At 48.7% G+C, this 19850-nt stretch overlaps 1 protein-coding gene across 6 annotated transcripts in view; it reads left to right on the top strand.

Annotated features, from left to right (window-relative positions):
- Positions 1 to 19850, top strand: part of DGKD (diacylglycerol kinase delta) — a 977235-nt gene that overhangs the window by 349790 nt on the left and 607595 nt on the right. For all 6 annotated transcript variants that reach the window (XM_078666032.1, XM_078666033.1, XM_078666031.1 and 3 more), the window contains one exon: positions 12640 to 12802. In XM_078666032.1, coding sequence (XP_078522158.1) covers positions 12640 to 12802 — 163 coding nt within the window. The remainder of the gene's footprint in view (positions 1 to 12639; positions 12803 to 19850) is intronic.

Below are 19850 nucleotides of genomic sequence, written 5' to 3' on the forward strand. Positions count from 1 at the left end.
CCACAAACATTCCAAGACAGTATGAACAAATAGGAGGGACCCTTAATCAAACCTGGCTGTGCCATTTGTAGACTGTAAGGATTCTAACGAGATTTGATTCAATAATAAAGCAATGGACCTAAGTAAAAAGCAACAATAACGACAATCAATGATTAAGACAGTGTAATATACCCACGCCCCCTCCCACCACCCAGCCCTACTGCAATAAAAGTAAGGCATACCCCCATCAGCAACCTAAAGACAAATGTACCCAATTGTTGTACAATGAAACAATGCTTCGTCATAGGGGTACATCAGAACCAACAACAATATTCCCAAGGTTGCTACCAAGGGGGGTGGCAACGCCACATCAGTCAACCAGCTGTGAAGTTTATCTTAAACAGCGACATAATATAATCCCAACTCAATTCAAGACCAAACAAGGATATCGGTAAGTCAATGTCACCCAACACCGGAACCTGAAAAGAGTTCTAGACTGGCCACAGAACCACTATGAGGAGGGGATGGTGCACCCCTGCCTTCTTGCAGCTGTTCACTGTTACGCTTATAGGTGCAACAAAATTCCTGGACCTCAAAAAAAGGTGACTGGCCCTCCACCTCCACCCTTAGTTATGCAGGATGCCATATTTGAGGCCAAGATTACGAAGTTGGCTTTCACTCAGGTAAACTTGCGCCTGGCTTCCTGCACCATAACAGTGAAGTCTGGATATAGTGCAATTGTAGAGCCCTGCCAAATGTTTCTCCGCGCTTCTCTTGCTAGTCGAAGGGCAGTATCCCGATCCCGGAAGTTCATGATGTGGGCAATAAGAGATCGGGGGGGGGGGGGGATTGGGTTAGGTGGCGGTCCTAAAGTACGATGGGCCCGCTCCACCACAAATCCAGGTGTGAAGGAGTCTCTCCCGAACAGGTCCCACAACTGCATTTCCACAAAGGTGTCCTGGCGACCCATGGCGGTGGATTCCGGAACCCCAAGGATATGGACATTGTTGCGCCGACTGGGCGCTTCAAGATCCTCGTTCTTCATGGCGATCTAATCCCTTGGTCGATTGCGCTGTCCCATCTTCTATATCAGAGATCCGGGCCTCCGCCACATCTAGGCGCCTGTCATGTGCCTGGATCTTGGTGCCTATTGATTCAAGAGTCTTAGTGATGGAGTCAAAATGGCTGTCCATCGCCTGAAAGCCAGGTCTCATCTCCTGGAGCCACTCTGCTGGAGAGGCCGCGCCGCAATCCGGGCTCGGACCTAGCTCTGCCATGTCTGTCTCATCCTCCGTTTTTTGTTCCACCAGCTTTCCAAACAGGAGTGTTGTTTGTTTCCGGTCCTTGCGGCCCAAGCCGCTGGAGGACGTGCAGAGGTCGTACCTGAGATGCCCAAGGAACACTGCGGGGAGCACCAACCAAGTCCAGGTTATGAACGTGTCACTCAGCCGTCGTAGCTACACCGGGTCCACAAGTCACTGCAGCCGTCAAAGCAGCACTCGCAGCACTCCAAGCCAACACACCGTAGCGCCAATCACTCTGTGTATAATAGCCCTATGTTAATGCGCCTGAGGCAGAGAGGGGACTGGCTATGTAGCATGTCAGACCAGGCAATGGCAAGGGAGGTCATCAAGGGGCCAGTATCTAATATCACAATGGCGCCGTGGACCAGAGTTCATGTGTCAATGGGGCCAGAGGATGTCTGCTGCTGGACTATTGCGTTGCCATCGAAGAAACTGCGGCTTAATCAATGCTGGGGAGAAGACCCGACAGCAGCTAATCAAGCTGTGCGCCTTTTACATAATGCGACGATCGATCCGACGTGCCCCTATGTGCAGGGGGCAGCTTGGGAGATGTACCGGGCACCGGGGGCATTAGGCGGTCTCAGGCTCTACCCACACCATGACACCTGAGCCACTGTAACAGACCCCGCATCTGCCCCTCACCACTAGGATGGGCCACAGGGGTTTAGGTGAAAGCGTGGCCCAGGAACGGCCCGCAGCCAGGCAAGTCTCGACCCTACGTCAGCACCCCACTGAGAATCGGCGCGCCGGAGGGGAGAAAGGGGGGGAACAGTGACACACCCGACCGGCACCCAGAACACTCGCCGGCAATACTGGGCTCTATCCTTGGAAGTGGCTTTATCCAAGGTCCTCCGCGTCTGTGCTCCGGCCCGGCGATCTCAAAGGCCGGCATTTTCCTCACAACCTCGTCGCAGTCGCCAGCTTCCACATCTCCGTCGCACAGGCTCCATGTCGTCCTGGGGACATCAGCAATTATGTAGCACCGTTCCCGGTAGACATCGACCCTGGAATCACCCGCTCAGACACACAGGATGGGGGATTAATCGCACGAGTAGTTGGTCTGCTGGCGGAGCTTCAACGCCAAGCGGCCATTTCTGTCTGGCCTTATTCACCTTCACAGTGAGTCGGATGAAACTTCGTACTCCTGTGAAATAAGCTATCACTGGCGAGTCACGATCTGCCTGTTGGTCCTGTGAGTCCTCCCTCAAATCCGGACCACTTCAGTTGCCGTTGGGTCAGATCACTATCTTCATCGTCCTTTTAACATCCTCCAGGCTCTTTCTATGTTCCTTCCATTACCAGAGATGCGCTCACTGGTGATGTGTGCCCGGCAGAAATTAGCCTTGTCGACTTGGGTCTTGACTAGATTTTTGTGCCAATAAGTACAGACAGTCGCTAGTGTCTCCCGTAGTAAAGAAGAATAGGACCTTTCCTTCGTATTGAACTCTCAATTTTGCTGGGACCACCAGGCTATATTTCATTTTACGGTCACAGAATCTTCTCTTGACAGATAGAAAGGTTTGCTGCTGTTTGTGCACTGCTTGTATATAGTTGGGGAATATAGAAATAGGTTGTCCTTCAAGCAGCAACCAACATCATGTGCCAGTGATTTGCAGGATGATGTTTTGAAACTTGATTAAATGAGCAATTATCACTCTGGGGGGCCGTAGGCTCCAGTGGCGGGGCCAGGCCCCGGTGTGCCCTTTCTATTGTGAAAAACTTGTCCTTCTGCCTTTTCTTAGGTTATTTCTTCTGGATCACCCCTCAGAGTCTTCCATCCTATCTTCCAAGTGTGTCACCAATTTCTGCAGATTGATGACTGTGTCACGGTGAGTGCAGACCTCCTGCTGCAGGAAGTCCACATGTGCTCCATGGTCGTCACGCGGTCCAAGACATTTTGTAGGTGAGTCGACAGCAGGTTGAAATCAGTGGCAACAGAGTAAATCTTGTGAGCCATCTCCTCGCTTGAATTTTGGATTGCTAAAGGTAGGTCTGCCAGGGACAGAGCTGTGCCCGCTGCCCCATCCGCTTTCTATGTTCGGCCAGTCAGTGGTCTTTCCTGAGTTTTGCCTTCTGAGGGACCAGGTTGTGTGTAATTGATTATTTTATCTATGTGAGCAGTTCCTATGTTCTTCACTACTGTGAGATCAGGCTGCCCACCAGACATGGAGATCGAAGAGTAGTCCTCTTAAGGGGGTCTGTGACAGCCCCCTGCGTCTCCACTCCTCAACCAAACATAGGCCACTACACACAACAGCAGTCCCAGGCAGTCTGCAGTGTCTTCCCGGAGTCCTGAAAAAGTAGCTAGTTGCATGTCCAGAAAGAGTCTTTGCAGTGCAGCCCCGCGACAACATTATAGGCCCCAGGGAAGGGCAAGTCTATCTTGGTGGCCAGTTTATTCCCATCCTCTGACCTCCAGGCTGCGGCGATCACATGCGGATCAATGGAGGTCGCACACCAGAATACATAAATCTCCCTGTAGTGGGGGTTTTCCAGTGCCATCAGCGCCTCTTTGTTTATTGGTAAGGGCTCCACCTCATTCCCCTCTACCTGGGCCCCCCATATATGAACCACTCAGTTAGTATATGAGGGGCAGCAGAGGGTGCACCGTAAGGCGGTAGTTTAATGATCTGCAATAAGCAGGTCTTGCACCCACCCTTTACTTCCAGGAGCTCACCTCTGGCTGCAGAAACAGGAGAGCTGGGGCCCATTCAGGAAGTATTGACTTGTTTGTGCAGTCTGGGGAAGGGCAACTGATCCGGGCGCAGTGCCTCACCCACTGGGCCAACGGTAAGGGTCACAGGCTGCGGATGCTGCTCCGGCAGCGCCATGATGCATCCCACATAGGACTCAGTCCAGTGCTTCCCTACTAAGCACTCTGATTCTTCCGCCATTTTCCTGGACCCCACCATACAGCGTGGCCCAGACAAACTTCTAACCGTCGTCCTCTCGGAGGGGGGCACCCCCCCCACCAGTCCATTCATAGCCACCAGCAACAGGCTCTCTTGCTGCATGCGCCATCACAGTGCAAGTCGCGGGATCAGGAGACCGTCAGCCCCTGTCATGGGCTCCACAGTCCGGCGGCAGGGGCCTCCACTATCGCTCCCAGGCTCAGAAGTTGTCACCATCACTTGGGCCCCTGGTGTCTACAGCACCAGGCTTTCCAATGTTGGGTGGAGCCCTCCTGCGCTGCTCGAGGCCAGATCGCCCCCGGGAGTCAAGATGGTGACAGCTCAAGCGATCCAGGCCGCGCTCAGTGGCGCCTCAAAGGGTATCTCAGGAGCCTGCAGAAGCCTGCAGCCTGTCTGGTATCAGCACAGGAGCTGGTAGAAAGCAGCGGGTGTTAAAACTGGCAGGATCACCCAGCAGTATGGCAGGATTACACTGGCTCTAGCAGGAGCACCAAAAGGAGCGTCTAAGCGGTCGTCTTGCTGGCCAAGCCCGAGCCTTTAAAAGGGTTACCCCTCTATAGTATTTTACTTTCTTTGAATTCCATTAATTAAATATGGCACTAGCAGTTAACAATCCTGTAAACATGCTGTTAGAGCACATTTACTGCAACATGGGCTCCTTGTGGAGGGTGCAGATGTTATCTTTGTGGTTGAGGCCCACAAAGCATATAAAACCAAAGTATTTTATTCCTCGGTTATCTTTCCTGAAATCAATGCGAAAGCACAAACATGTCATACTTATCCAGTATTTGGGTGTCTTTCATAGATTCACATGCCTGAATCATTCCCCGTCGTCGAGACGGGAGCCTCCGGTATATAAAAAAGTAATGTCCTAGAGACATACATAGAGAGAATAGGCCTGAAGGTCTCACCTTAGTAGCCTATCCACGTCCTTTTGTAGGAAGGACCAAACAGAGCAGGCCCCAACGGTCCCACCTTGGTGGCCTATCTGGGTCCTTTTGTAAAAAAGGACCAAATAAAGTGAAACAGCCAATCAGCTACTACCTCCTTCTAGAACCTTCCTGTCAGGAGCCCAAGTCTCTCAGATTTTCTACCGCACGTTGTGCTAGGGAGTCTCCACCTGAGCTCTCCTCAGGAAACTTATTTTCTTCATAAAAACGAATTATTAATCTTTTCAGAGCATGTCTGAAGGTCAGAAGAAAGGTCTGTTCAGGGCCTGTTCTTCCTGCAGCAAGAAGAGGCTTCACATCGACGATAAACATGATAGATGTTTATATTGTCTTTACCCTCACCACCAGGCCAAGGAATGCAAAATCTGCCGGACCTTCTCTAACAAGACCCTCAAGGACCGGGAAGGTCGACTTCTGTTGTGGCTCAACAGGCTCAAGACCAAGACTGCTGACTTGGCATCAGAAGGTGAGAGTGGGTCCGGAGCGTCCCAATTTTCTTTGAAGAGGCCAAGGGTTTCTTCCCCTAGCCCCACAGACACCCCTCCTATGAAGACTTCTAAAAAGTCCTCAGAGGGCAAGCCATCTGTGTCTGTCAAGGACCCGCCTGTCTCCAGGAAGGTGCCACTGGTCCTGGCGACGACGACGACATCTACGGTGCTTTCGGCACAGAAAACTGTCTCGACGTCGACGACGACAGTGTCGACGACGACGGCATCGTCGGCCTACTCATCGACCACGAGGATGACGCCTTCGTCGTCGTCGAGCAGACCTACGTCGTCGACCATTCCGGTCACTCCGTCGACGACGACAACATCGTCGATGACGAGACCATCGTCGAAGTCATCGACGACGACGACCCCGTCGACGAAGTCGGCACCGTCGACTAAACAAACCTCGTCGACGAAGATCATCCCGTCGACGATGGGAAAACCGTCGACGGCGAGTGCACCGTCGACGATGGGGACCTTACCGTCGACGAAGCTGCTGTCGATGAAGACATCGTCGTCACAACCACCGTCGACGACGACGACGAACTTCTCGTCGACGAAAATGCCTGCCAAGGCACCGTCGACTCCAGCATTGCCATCTACAGGACCATGGAAGGAGTCTGCACTCCTATCCCATGCTATGGATGCCTTTCCACCGCAAGTGAGCCACGTCATGGTAAAAATTACTAAAAAGCCAATTACGCCGAGTCAGACGTCACCAGGCAGGATACAACAACTACCACCTGCCTGTATACTACAAGGTCAGGAGTCGGACGAGGACTCCTTTACGCAAGCTACTAGCCCGTCGGATCTAGTGCTGAAATGTCAAACCACAGATGAGGAGCCGGAAGAGGAGGAAGACCTTCCTGAACAACAGGTCCACCCTCCGCCTCAGTCTCAGGTTACTCCTATGGTGTGCCTTCCGGCTTCTATAGTCTCGGACCTGCAATACCTTATTAAGGATTATAAGGAAAGGTTCCCGGAGAAGCATTCCGCGCCAACACCAGCACAGGCGCCAACACCTTCTTCTCGCCATAGACCCACTCCTCTGGTCATTCCACAGACACAGGTGCCCATTCAAACTGTTTCCTCATCTGAGGAAGAAGAACGAGAACAAGAGGAAGGGGAAGTGGATGACGACCAATCGGACCCTGACGCTGATCAAGACTATGTGGCACACTCTCCAGCCTCTCCAGCTCCACAGACTTCGGAGTCTCCACCTGCAGACATCGGTGGCTTTCACAACATCATGGAGCGGGCTGCCAAGAGATTCCACATGTCCATGGAATCTCAGGAGACAGAATGTTTCCTTTATGACTTTAAGGAACCCACAAAGAAAATTTCAAGGTCGATACCAATTATTGAATACATCTGGAAGCAGGGCAAGCAAATCATGCAATCACCCGCTTCTGTACAGGTGGTGGTGCCCAGGCTTGATAAGAAATATAAAGCCACATCAACGGCGCCGGTATGCCTGACTGGTCACCCCAAACCAGATTCCGTAGTGACTCAGGCGGCGCAGAAGAACTCAAGGAATCCGGCCTCGCCTTTATCGACGCCACCGGATAAAGAGGGTAAAAAACTGGATGCCGTGGGCAAACGGTTTACGACCACATCAGCTATGACTGTTAAAGTGGCTAATTCTATTGCTCTACTTGGCCGTTATAATCGCCAACTATGGGCGGACATTGCGCCCTATCTGTCAAATCTGCCGGAAGATGTCAGAGAAGAGGCACATTCACTTCTTTTGGAGGGACAAACCTCTGCCTCAGAAATTATCGACTGTGCCATTGATGCCGCCATGACTGGCTTTCGGCAACTGGCGGGAGCTGCAGTCCTGAGGCGACAGGGCTGGCTCAAGGCCACCACTTTCCGCCAGGAGGTGCAAACCAGGATCTTGGACATGCCTTACGATGGCCAGCATCTGTTTGGTGAACAAATTGATACGGCCCTTACCACCATTAAAAAGGACACAGATACCGCCAAGGCTTTGGGTACTCTACAATTTCGGTCCCAGTCCTTTCGTGGCCAAAGGGGAAGAGGACAACCTTCATACAAAGGTTCCTTTCAGAATCGGTCTTCGTACTCGTATTCACAGTCCAAGCCGCAATTTCAACAGCGACAACCCCAACAGGGAAGGCAGTCTTCCTATGGCAGATCCAATTACAAAGGAAAGGGACAAAAACGGCCTGCTGGCAACAGACAATGACTTGTCTCCCTGGCTAGCCCCTCCACCACTACATTCTTTAAGACTTGGAGGGAAACTAACATACTTCCTACGAAATTGGCAATCCATAACGACGGATCGTTGGGTTCTCCAACTCATTCGTTTTGGACATTCCCTAGAATTCACCTCTACTCCCCCAACAACACCTCCGTGCCACCGTTCACACAGGCACCTGCGATTACTTCTTCAGGAAATAACTTCTATGTTGCAGAAGGGAGCGATGGAGAAAGTTCCACGGGCCCACATGAATCAAGGTTTCTACTCCCACTTCTTCCTAATCCACCAAAAAGGAAAGAAGTGGAGACCGATCCTGGATCTCAGGGCACTCAACGTGTTCCTAAAGAAACAATCGTTCCGTATGGTGACTTTGCAAGAAATCCTGGGTCTTCTGGAGGAAGGGGACTACATGACGTCTTTAGACCTTCAGGACGCCTACTACCATATACCTATTCTCAAAGGACACAGAAAGTTCCTCAGGTTTGCGGTGGCAGGACACCACTACCAATTTCGTGTCCTTCCATTCGGTCTCAAATCGGCCCCGAGGATATTTACGAAATGCCTGTCTCCAGTGGCAGCGTTCCTTCGTCAGCAAGGCCACCAGGTGTTTCCATACCTAGACGACTGGTTGGTGAAGGCACCGACGGAGGCCGGCGCAGCCTCATCCTCCAGCGCCTGTCTGGATATTTTCCACCGCCTGGGACTGACCCTCAACGCCGCAAAGTCGGTTCTGGAACCCAACAGAGTCATCACGTTCCTTGGAGCAACTCTGGATACGGAGCGGGTCAGAGCTTTCCCCTCTCGGGAGAGAAAGACCAAACTCATCTCCTTAGCCAAGGCAGTGGCTTCGAGGAAGACTCTCCCAGTCCGCACGTTCAAGTCCCTCCTTGGGATGATGTCTTCATGCATACTGCTCATTCCGCACTGCCGTCTGAAAATGCGTCCTCTTCAGGAAGCACTAACAAGACAATGGACGCAAGCCACAGGTTCTTTCGAGGACCGCATACGAGTCACTCGACCCATTATCAACCATTTGCAATGGTGGATGTCACTCCGCCATCTGTCGAAGGGTTTGCCATTCCTACTCCCAGCGGAGCCGCATGTAATAACTACGGATGCGTCACTGGAAGGCTGGGGGGCAGTCCTCCAGGAACTACAAATCAATGGGAAATGGACAACACAAGAAACAAAACTGCATATCAATCTGTTGGAATTACGAGCAGTTTTCCTAGCTCTCCAATCGTTTCTCCCACGCATTCGTCAATCCCCGGTGCTCGTCAGGACGGACAACACCACGACGATGCATTACCTGAACAAACAGGGGGGGACACGTTCGATCTCATTATCAAGAGAATCGCAAAGAATTTGGAATTGGCTTCTACAACACAGCATAGAATTAAAAGCGGAGTATGTCCCGGGCAAGGACAACGTTTTGGCGGACGCACTGAGCAGAGAGACGTCTCCTTCCCACGAATGGGAATTGGACATGGAGGTGCTGAACCATATCTTCAAGGAGTGGGGCACTCCCGCCATAGACCTCTTTGCCACCAGAGAGAACGCCAAATGCCCAAGCTTCGCAAGCAGGCATCACCACTCAGGAACCCTCGGGAATGCATTTTCCATCGCATGGCGCAACGTCTTTGCGTACGCCTTTCCGCCATTCCCACTAATACCCAGGGTCCTCAGAAAGATGAAATCGGAACCCTGCACTCTGATCCTCATTGCTCCAGCCTGGCCGAGGCAGCACTGGTTCACGGAACTTCATCGCCTATCTGCCCGGCCTCCTCTTCGCCTGAAGCAGTTTCCGGCCCTGATCACGATGTCTCAAGGGCAGGTTCTCCACCCGAACCTGAGCTCTCTGAAATTGTCAGCCTGGCTCCTGAATACCGCGAGTTCAGCCACCTGAGCATCCCGCAGGATTGCAGAGATGTCCTTGCAAAAGCTAGAGCTGTCAGCACTAACAAAACATACTCACTAAAATGGAAGCGATTCTGTTCCTGGTGTGTGGATCATGGCTTGCATCCCTTCCATGCCACTCCACAACAGCTGCTGCCATACTTGTTACATCTTGCGCAATCAGGCCTTGCGCATACATCCATCAAAGTGCATCTTGCAGCAATTTCAAGGTTCACGAGAACGGCTACGGGCCCTTCTTTGTGGGCGGACAGACTCATCAAACAATTCCTGAAAGGTTTATATAGGTCCTTTCCACGACCGCGACCTGTTCCTCCATCGTGGCACCTGAATGTGGTTCTTCATCAACTAATGAAGCATCCCTTCGAACCCATCCATAAGGCAGACATCAAGTTCCTATCTTGGAAAACGGCCCTCCTCCTGGCACTAACCTCTGCTAGAAGGGTCAGTGAATTGCAGGCTCTATCTGTTCAGGATCCTTTCCTTCAATTTCGAGAGGACAGAGTAATTCTGAGGACTAACCCTCGTTTCATTCCAAAAGTCCCCTCGGACTTCCATCTTAACGAACCAGTGGTGCTTAGATCGTTCTTTCCGAATCCTACCACGGCAGCCGAAAGAACTCTACATTCTCTAGATCTGAAGAGGTGCCTTAAATTCTACATTGATAAGACACGACACTTTCGAAAGTCAACACAGCTCTTTATTGCCTTTAGTAGACCAAGACTGGGCATGCCCCTGACGAAGCAGAGCATCTCAAGATGGATCTCTTCTGCGATCACCTTTTGTCACGACAAGGCTGGGCGACCTTTAGACTCACGTGTTAAAGCTCATTCGACTAGAGCCATGTCCACATCGGCAGCGTTGTTCGCTGGAGTGCCGATATTGGACATTTGTAGAGCGGCGACGTGGAAGTCCCCGCACACCTTCACCAGGCACTACTGCCTGGATACTGAGCTGATGAAGGATGCAGCAGTGGGCCGAGCAGTGCTTCGCCATCTATTTCAGTAAGGTGAGCCCTACTACATCCCTCCATCCTTTACGGGTATGCACATTCTCTTATTGTATGTATATTGCATTGCATTTTGTGCTTTATGGTCATGTGATATGCTTTATCTACATGCTTGTACCTGATGTTCACACAGAATGTGCTTTATGTATTGCTCGCTACTCTGATTCAGGCATGTGAATCTATGAAAGACACCCAAATACTGGATAAGAAATGCGTTACTTACCTGTAACTGCAGTTATCCAGTATTAGTGTCTTTCATAGATTCACATGCACCCTCCCGCCTCCCCTGGCAGGGCTCACCTTTCTCTCTAAGGAGTTTACGCCTAACTAGCTTGGTGCGTACGAAAATCTGAGAGACTTGGGCTCCTGACAGGAAGGTTCTAGAAGGAGGTAGTAGCTGATTGGCTGTTTCACTTTATTTGGTCCTTTTTTACAAAAGGACCCAGATAGGCCACCAAGGTGGGACCCTTGGGGCCTGCTCTGTTTGGTCCTTCCTACAAAAGGACGTGGATAGGCTACTAAGGTGAGACCTTCAGGCCTATTCTCTCTATGTATGTCTCTAGGACATTACTTTTTTATATACCGGAGGCTCCCGTCTCGACGACGGGGAATGATTCAGGCATGTGAATCTATGAAAGACACTAATACTGGATAACTGCAGTTACAGGTAAGTAACGCATTTCTTACACTGAAGCAGCACTTCTACATGCATATAGACCTTATGAACATTTAGAAATACCTGTTGGCTTTACCAATGCTTGTTAGTGTTGGCACATTCCCCTACCCTCAGCTTCTTGCATGCAAGGCACAGTCAAGCAAAATCTGATCTAAAGATGGCATCATAGTAAATGGCTTTTTCAAGTTACTCGGGACATGCCTTTGATTAATGTAACATTCAAAATGGGAGAGACTGTATCCACACGGATGTGCTGCACCAAAGAGGGCACCTACACTCCCTCCCCCCAGAACCTATGGAGCCGATGCTATTAAAAAAAATAGAGAAGAACAGTGTTTTCTCCATAACTGGAGAAAAGTGAACTGAACCACATAAAAACCAGGTGACACTGTTGCAATTGGCTCGGAAAACTAGGGGGTCCTTCTATTCTTATTGATCCTGACAAAAGCTGCCGACCCATTGAGTGCACAAGTAGGCAGAAACATGTAGACCTGTTTTTACTGAGTGGTGTGGGGGACACATTACACATCCCTATACACATCCATCTTTGTTTTCAGCCTTATCCCTATCTAGGTTCCTATTAAAATAACCTTTCTCAGACAGGATGTAATTTTAGATCTTTATTCTAATGCGGATCCCATACAATCTCTTTGGTCAGAGAGATTACCTCCTGGTGGAGGACAAAACCCTGTGATGATGCTATCAGTTACTAGTACGTCAGTGGCAAAAAATATACTACTGACCGAAAATAGCTGTCGCACCGATTTTTCTCAAAGGTATCCTTCCAGAACATGAGATCCAACTCCTCTTTGATGGTTTTTGATTAATGGGGACAATTTTCTGTGTGAGAGAGAACTAGTTTTCATGCCTTGCCTAACTACTTGATAGTGAAATTATACACATCTTGAGCGTTTATTATAGAAATGCACTTCAAATCTACTGTTAAAGGCATGTAAAATGATTTCTTCTGGTTAATTTTAGTAGATTTAAGCTCGCCACGTTCCTCCAGTGCATAGTTCTGGTAAGCAACCTGCCATCTTTTCATTAGTTCTTTGCACTTTCCATTGTGAGGCTCATGGCTTCTCTTGAGCTACTTCCACAGCAAACATCTGAATATGTCCTTTTCTCTCAGCACTTATCCTCAGACCTTCTGTTCAGTACTCTTTTATCTCTTTCCTTGTAGGTTTCTGGAAGGCATCCTGTCCTCCGTCCTGCACTAGTCCTCTCCTGGTATTTGTAAACTCTAAAAGTGGTGACAACCAGGGGCTAAAGTTTCTTCGAAGATTTAAGCAGCTACTAAACCCTGCTCAGGTGTTCGATTTGATGAATGGCGGCCCTCACCTTGGGTAAGTTGACAGAATGGTGGGTGGTTTTATTTTTTTACACTACCAGTTTTGTAACAATTTTGGAATACTCTGATAAGAAAACATTATGTTAGGAGGAAGGAACCCAAGCCAACTTAGTGCAGCATTCCAGACAGGCTTTAGATGTCTATAATATGAATCTTTTACTCAAGAGCACACATTTTCCCTCTGTTGAGAAAGGTTTAGAAGGCAAGGAGTTCACATTATGCAGAAATGGGCAAAGTTCAGAAGCAAGAATGAGGGTTCAAATAGTATCTTCATTAAAGTACCGGTGCTATTGTGACATTCCTGTGGAGATTTGCAAGATTTGATTCTATTCATGTTTGGAGGAGATCATTTCTATTTATCTTGATAAGAACATCATTTAAAGGACTGATATACTTTTTGGAAAGGCGAATATTTAGTTTGACAACACACAATCCCCAAAAAGTATGCAGCTATGTTGCGACAGGTTAATGAAATTTCATTTCTGAAAGAGACTTCTAACCACAGATTCCTTACCTCAGAATATTTCCCAGGAGTCAGGCTGGATCCAGAAAATCTTGAGCAGTGCCTCTGTGCACTGGTAGGTGGCGCCAAGGGCTCCACATCAATATTGTCTGCGCCGGATGTGACGTGTGCGGTACCTATATAGGTGCCACCTTAGCGTGTGATATCATTTCCTTTCTTCCTCCCTAGAAGTTGCAGATCTGGAGAGCTTTCTCTGTCACTTTTCGATCCATGTTTTCCTGTCTTTTGTCAAGCTCTTTCTTCCCACCTTTTTCCAGTGTGCTAGAGATATGTCCCCTTCAAAACCTAAGGGATTTAAACTTTGCGGTGAATGTCAGACAGATGTCTGTGACTGATCCTCTCTTGTTTTGTCTGTGGTACTTGGGATTGAGCCACATCTCCAAGGCCTGCTCTGATTGTCTCTTGATGCACTGAAAGGAGATTCAGGAGTGGGTGATGAAGCTTTTTGTAGCGTGACAATGGAGAACCCTGCATTGCTCCTTTTTTTGGGGTCTTCAGGAGCTATTCCCGTGATTGATCATCCTCTAAGTCATCGTCGGGTAAGTCTAAAAAGAAGTTGTCAAAGCGCTGCTTGACGTTGCCATGCCCTTCCATTTCCCCAGAAGGTTCGTAGGGGACATCCTTGAGCCTCTAGATCCCGCTCTTGCAATCCAACTGCAGAGCCAGCACCTACTCAGTCTCTGCACCTCCTGGATTTCCTGGTGCCAGAGTGACTCCTGCCCAGCTTCAGGAGTTTTATGAGGCATTGGTCCAGATCGATGCGCGACCGTTTCCCGCAAAGTGCGTCTTCTGGCTCAAAGAGCTGATTGGTGCTCCTCCTGGTTACTATCGATGGGCCCTCCCGTAATGCAGTCTGGACCCTCTGAGTCCATCCAAAACGACTTCGGTACTAAGCTCCATTCCAGCTCTATGACCTTCAGCAGAGTTCAGTCCCTTAATGCCTATTCTGGCATCACTGACTCTGCATGCGTAGGTTATTGTTCTTTCTGACTCAGAGACAGTGCTGCGTCAGCCCCATCCAAGCTTGAAACTGGGGCTACCCAAGCCACAGTAGTCCTCAGGTTCGGATACAATGCCCCTGGCTTTTGGCAATGAGTTAAGGATGAAAAAGAGTTTATTGGTTTTCAAATAGTTAACACATCCCCCCAACTTAGTCATTCGTGAAGACAGCGCACATTTTCACCATTCTCGTGGTATACAAAACAGTCTGCTACATACATATCTGTTCAGGGGTACAGACATCAGAAATCATCTAACCCACATTGGTTTCTGCCCCACTTGCTGTCAATAACAATAGATCCAATTTACAGCGGTGAGGGTCCCCTGCTGAACGAAAAATTCTTGTGTTAGGTTGTGTAGTAAGTGAGTTGGGATCAGGTGTGGTTGTCCCCTCTGTATCAGTCAGTCTTAAGTAGGATGTTAAGGGTTTCCAGATGTCGTTTGGGTCATGTCGTTTGGGATAACAGGTCCCAGTATGTCGATAATTGTTCCTTGCAGTATGAAATGTCTGCTTTCCAGGCTCTTTGGGTTGGTGCTCGCCATCTTCCGCACTGTATCGCCTCTCTGCGTTTAGCCAGCAGTAGTAGCATCGCTGTGAGGCATTGGCAGCCCTTCGGGACATTCTTCACGTAGTCCAGCAGGCGGGCAATGGGGTCCGGAGCGAGTGGTGCCCCGGTTATGGCACTCACTGTGTTGCAGAACTCGGCCAAAAAGTGTGCTACTTTGGGACAGTTCCATGCTAAGTGCGAAAAGTGGCTTCTGGGCTATGGCATAGTATACCGTGAGTACCAACCATCAGGCTGTTTCTATGGAGTTGTGTTGCTGTACGACATGTCCTGTGTAAGTAGTTTAAGTGTTTTGATCACAATCTAAAGTTGGGAGATAGCTGTTTAGTTTGGGGGCAACAATAATACCACTGTGCTTCCGATATCTCAGAGTGTAGGTCCCTCTCTGACCAAGCCATCTGGGCCTTCGTAGTGTCTATTGTCGAGGCGATCTGTGTACGTGTGTAAAGTCGAGTTATGAGTTTGCTCGGTGAGGTAGTTGTGTGGACATATTCTAGTGCTGTAAAGATGGGAGGGGGCAGGGAAAGTATCATGCAGTGTGCGGCAAGTGGCTCAGATTTGATAGTACAGTAGGATGTCCGAGAGTGTCTGAGAGTGTTGATGTTCCTTTGTCGGTGTTAAGGAAACTAGGGAGAAATTTGCCGCCTCTATATAGATCTGCAAACCTTTTGATGCCGCGCATGCCTGCACATCTGGCCGCTCCCCTATCTTCTAGAGGAGGGGATGCTGGGTTGTCTTCTAGGGAAGTGTGGTGGGGATAGGGGGTTGCCTGCAGACATTGCTATGTTGGCATGGGTGAAATATATGCTTGGACACTATTTTGCCGCTTTTGCTTGCAACGTTGCATGGCTCTGTTCTCATTGGTGGAGTGCTTGCGCTTCTTCGCATGGGAGCTGTCTGTTTTTCACATATCTAGGCTTGCACTGAGCTTTCTGTCTGCATGGCCTGTTCGGGTCGGATAGCAATGTATGCTGTTGGTTCATGTTGGTCGGTCCCACGCACATGGACATAGCAGAAGGCGCAGCTGCCCAAACTCAAAATCGGGTGCTTTTGGTATGGCATTGCCTGCGTGGGGAAGCACTTGGTGAAAACCTTTCCAACCTCGAAGAGCTGTGTTTGTCCTGGGATGTGGTTCACTTCATCTGATCTTGGAGGTATGGGGTCCCCCGTCAAAGCCTAGAGGTCTTCTTCTATTATTCCTTAAAACTAGCTCCCAGCACGGGGAGGGTGGTAAAGGCGCTGTAGTCCTGTTTCCACTGTCATTATAATATGATTTCCCCTTTTGTGCTTTATGGAATTGTAACAATGCTGATTGTATTATTCTTATGCATCTTTTTGTTAGTATTGGCAAGAGTACTGCATCTTAGAGCACGTTAGTTAAAATAAACATTTTAAACTATATCGTGTCTCTGATTACTCACGTTGTGGACTAGTATGAGTGTTAGAGCGAAAGAGTGTTCTTGATTCCCACTATTCCTGAGAGTTTACTACGTCGCATGTTCTAGGTTGTTTAATCATTGGTAGCTTCGCTGTAGTACCGAGAACGAATGAGACACTAATGCTAGTCGGATCGGGGTTCTAGGCACTGAGGTGGGTTTTTTGGTACACCACAATACACCGAGATCCTGGTTTACTGCGCATAGTTCTGTGCATGAGCAAAATCCCTGCAACATGGCGCACCTAACGTTTGGTCTGTTACTTATATTCGAGACACTGTAGTAGTGTTTATGCTTGTCCACAATACCCTCACTCCTGTATCCGGAAATCAGTTGTGACGGCATAACCTACCTATAAAGATGAGTTATAGGTTCATTCAAGCTTGAGATTTTAAAAAGGTTCTTATTGTTATATTGAATTGCTAACCCTTTTTGTGCTGCCACACAAATAAGTAGTTTTCCTTTTCTTTGTCATTATGGCTGTCGATATTGCTGCACATAGTCGCGCACCACTCCGTTGTCATTTGACACAATATGTAGTGCCTAACGCAGGTGTTGCGCTTATTTTTTTTTTGTGGTTAGTGCGGACCCAGCATTTCAATTTGAGGTTTTCTACTTGTGGGTTACCTTTGAGGCTGTGAATGGGGATGATAACTTAATCCATTCTTACACTCCCACAGCAATACCTGTTGCATATCGGCCATATACAACTCTCGAAGTTCCGATTTCGCCATGGAAACATCGTATTTGGTTTAATGGCGCCCTCCCCCACACAGTGACTCCGGTCTGTTTAGGCCCTTTGTTGATCCCTGGGGCCACTTGGCCAGTTTTCGCCGGGTACACACCACATCCACGTTATCTAGCAGTCCCTGTAGATGAATTGCATGTTTTGCATGCCTCGTTGATTGAGGTACATCGGGCGCTAGTTCAATACGTTTCCTGCAATCTCCATGTTGGCGCTAGTTCAATACGTTTCCTGCAATCTCGAGGTGGGCCCACCTGGGGTTGCAGCGCAACCAGCTGGACCGATTGGGAAGTCGATTAGTCCCTTCATGGTTAATTCGGTTATGGGCAAGCGTCCCCAGAATAAGGACCATTTACCTTACTGGCTTGCTGAGAAATTTAACCAGCTGGAAGCAGTATTTCCTAATACAACACCTGTGGAAAAACACAGGGTCCTCACAATTAGTTTGCAGAAAGACTTAATACCAGAGGTAACCGATTGTGAGAATTGAGGTAAAGTATTCGCAGAGGTGTATGGGAAGTGTTTCGGCACACCTTCTATGACAGTGCTGCCCTCTGTGATCAAGCGTGTTCAGGATGAGCACGGTACGGAGGCGGCAGTTGAGTCGGAAATGAGGCTTGTTGAAGTGTTTGACGTAGTTGCTGATCTCATCCTTGCGAATGTTAAGGGAGATGTGGTTAACTTTCAGGTGTATAAGGCTTTGCGCCTTGTCCCAGAAGACCCGAAACCCCGTGAGCTACCGAAGATTATTCCTGAGGCTTATAAAACCATTGGCCGCAATAGTTTGGGTTTTAAGCCTTTTGCTAAAACACCCGCACAACATCAAACTCAGACGACGCAGTCTAATAAAGACGACCGTCCAGTTTTTCTGAAAAAGAATTGGAAAAATAAAAAGCAGGGGAAGCAACAACAGAAACAAGGGTCATGTGCTGCGTCACCGATACCCGTGTCTACTGAGCGCACTTATGATTTGCACGACCGTGCGAGAATTAGGTCTCCTGATAGATTTCAGGTCCCTGATCAGCGTTCTCCACAGGAAACATCAGGCTTACAAGCCGGTGGAGGGGATCGCCAGGATCGCGGCAGAGGTTGAGGTGCCCCGCAAGAACGTGAGCAACCTCGTCAGACTAACGGTAAAGGTAAGCAGGACGATTTTCCTCATCAACGCCCTCTGTTTCAGAAAAAGAAAGTTGTTGCATTAACAGCAAGATATGCCACAGACGGTGAGAACCCAACTTCGGAACCTAATATGGGCAGTAACGCGGCTAGACAGCGCAGCGGAGGTTACAATAGTGCGACAGCTACTGACACTTTCATCACAGTTGAAATTGCTGACACCAGAGTGGCTCCCCCTGGCGGACTATATGACCTAGTATTTTTAATTTGTTAAAGGGATATTTTGGGAAAATCTGACTTCTTCATATGACATCTTGTTAGCTGAGGCAGATTGGCCCTCGCCTTTCGTTTTAGCAGCTCTGAGGGGAGAGGATGTAATCCTCCCTAGTTTTTCACACACAGTACCCAAAGAACAAGCAAAGGCTTTTGCAGAGGAGTGGGCTCTGGTGCTTGCACCAGCTTTGTACCGTCCTCAGGTTGGCTGGGTAAAACTTTGACCTGCACATGAGATGCCATTGCGGTGTATGCCAAAGCCACAGCTCCCAATTTCCTCTCCGGCGGGAGGCAAAGGCTCCTGTTTCTGAGATTCTAGAACAATTAGAGTATCAAGGAGTGATTGAGACATGCATGCCACCAATGAATAACCCTCTTGTTACTGTAACCAAACCCGATGGGTCGTACTGCCTAGTTTTGGATTATCGACATTTGAACTCTCATTGTCGAACCTGTGCGGTTCAGAATACCCCTAGTTCTGCCCTCCTGGACAGTCTAGTAAGAAAAAGACTTTAAAACACTCTTGACATCTCAAATGGCTTTTTTAGTCATAACCTGTTCTCTATAAGTAGTCAATGGACAGCTTTTACTTCCGGCGGCTAAGGTAAACAATTTAGAAGATTGGCCATGGACTACAAGAACAGCCCGGGCGTTTCGTCTCTTTGTTAGACGACATAGACCCTGATGTGTACTCGTACGTTGATATTTATCGCACGGACGACGAATTATGACCACATTTTTGTCGCGTGGACCGCATCATAGTTTTGTTTGCGGACTACGGTTACAAATTTAACTTTGCAAAATCACACATTGCAGAGTACACAGTGTTGTTCCTGGGCTACGAGCTCAACAATGAAGGTAGAGGCTTGGCGCCTCACTTCTTGGAGAAGTGCGAACGTTTGTGTTCTCCTACAACTCTGAAAAAATTACAATCTTTGCAGGGATTTATAAACTTTGGTTGAACTTACGTTCCCGAATATGCCCAGCGTATCAAACCGCTATATGCCTTGATACAACTGAACTTTACAAAAGCCTGCTGGCTTCCGGAACATTCAGCTATACTGCAATCTTTGCAGTCTGATCTTCTTGAATCTAAATACTTGTTTACACGTGACAACCACATAAACCTGGTAATAAGAATTGTGCCAGGCGCAGTGGGTTTCACCTACTTGACATTTAATGAAGGGGACACAGTACCTATTGCTTACAAGTCACATTTGTACACTTCGGCTGAGATGCGCTTTTCATCGTTTGAAAAAGTCTTGACAGCGGTCCAGATGGCGATCCTGAAGGAACGCGCACTGGCTCAGGGAAAATGCATGTTGGTTGTAACACTATATCCTGCTCTTGAAGTAGTGGTGAAGGCCAGTGTACCAAATTCAAAA

This window comes from Lissotriton helveticus, chromosome 11 (assembly GCF_964261635.1).
Source record: "Lissotriton helveticus chromosome 11, aLisHel1.1, whole genome shotgun sequence".
NCBI classification, from domain to species: domain Eukaryota; kingdom Metazoa; phylum Chordata; class Amphibia; order Caudata; family Salamandridae; genus Lissotriton; species Lissotriton helveticus.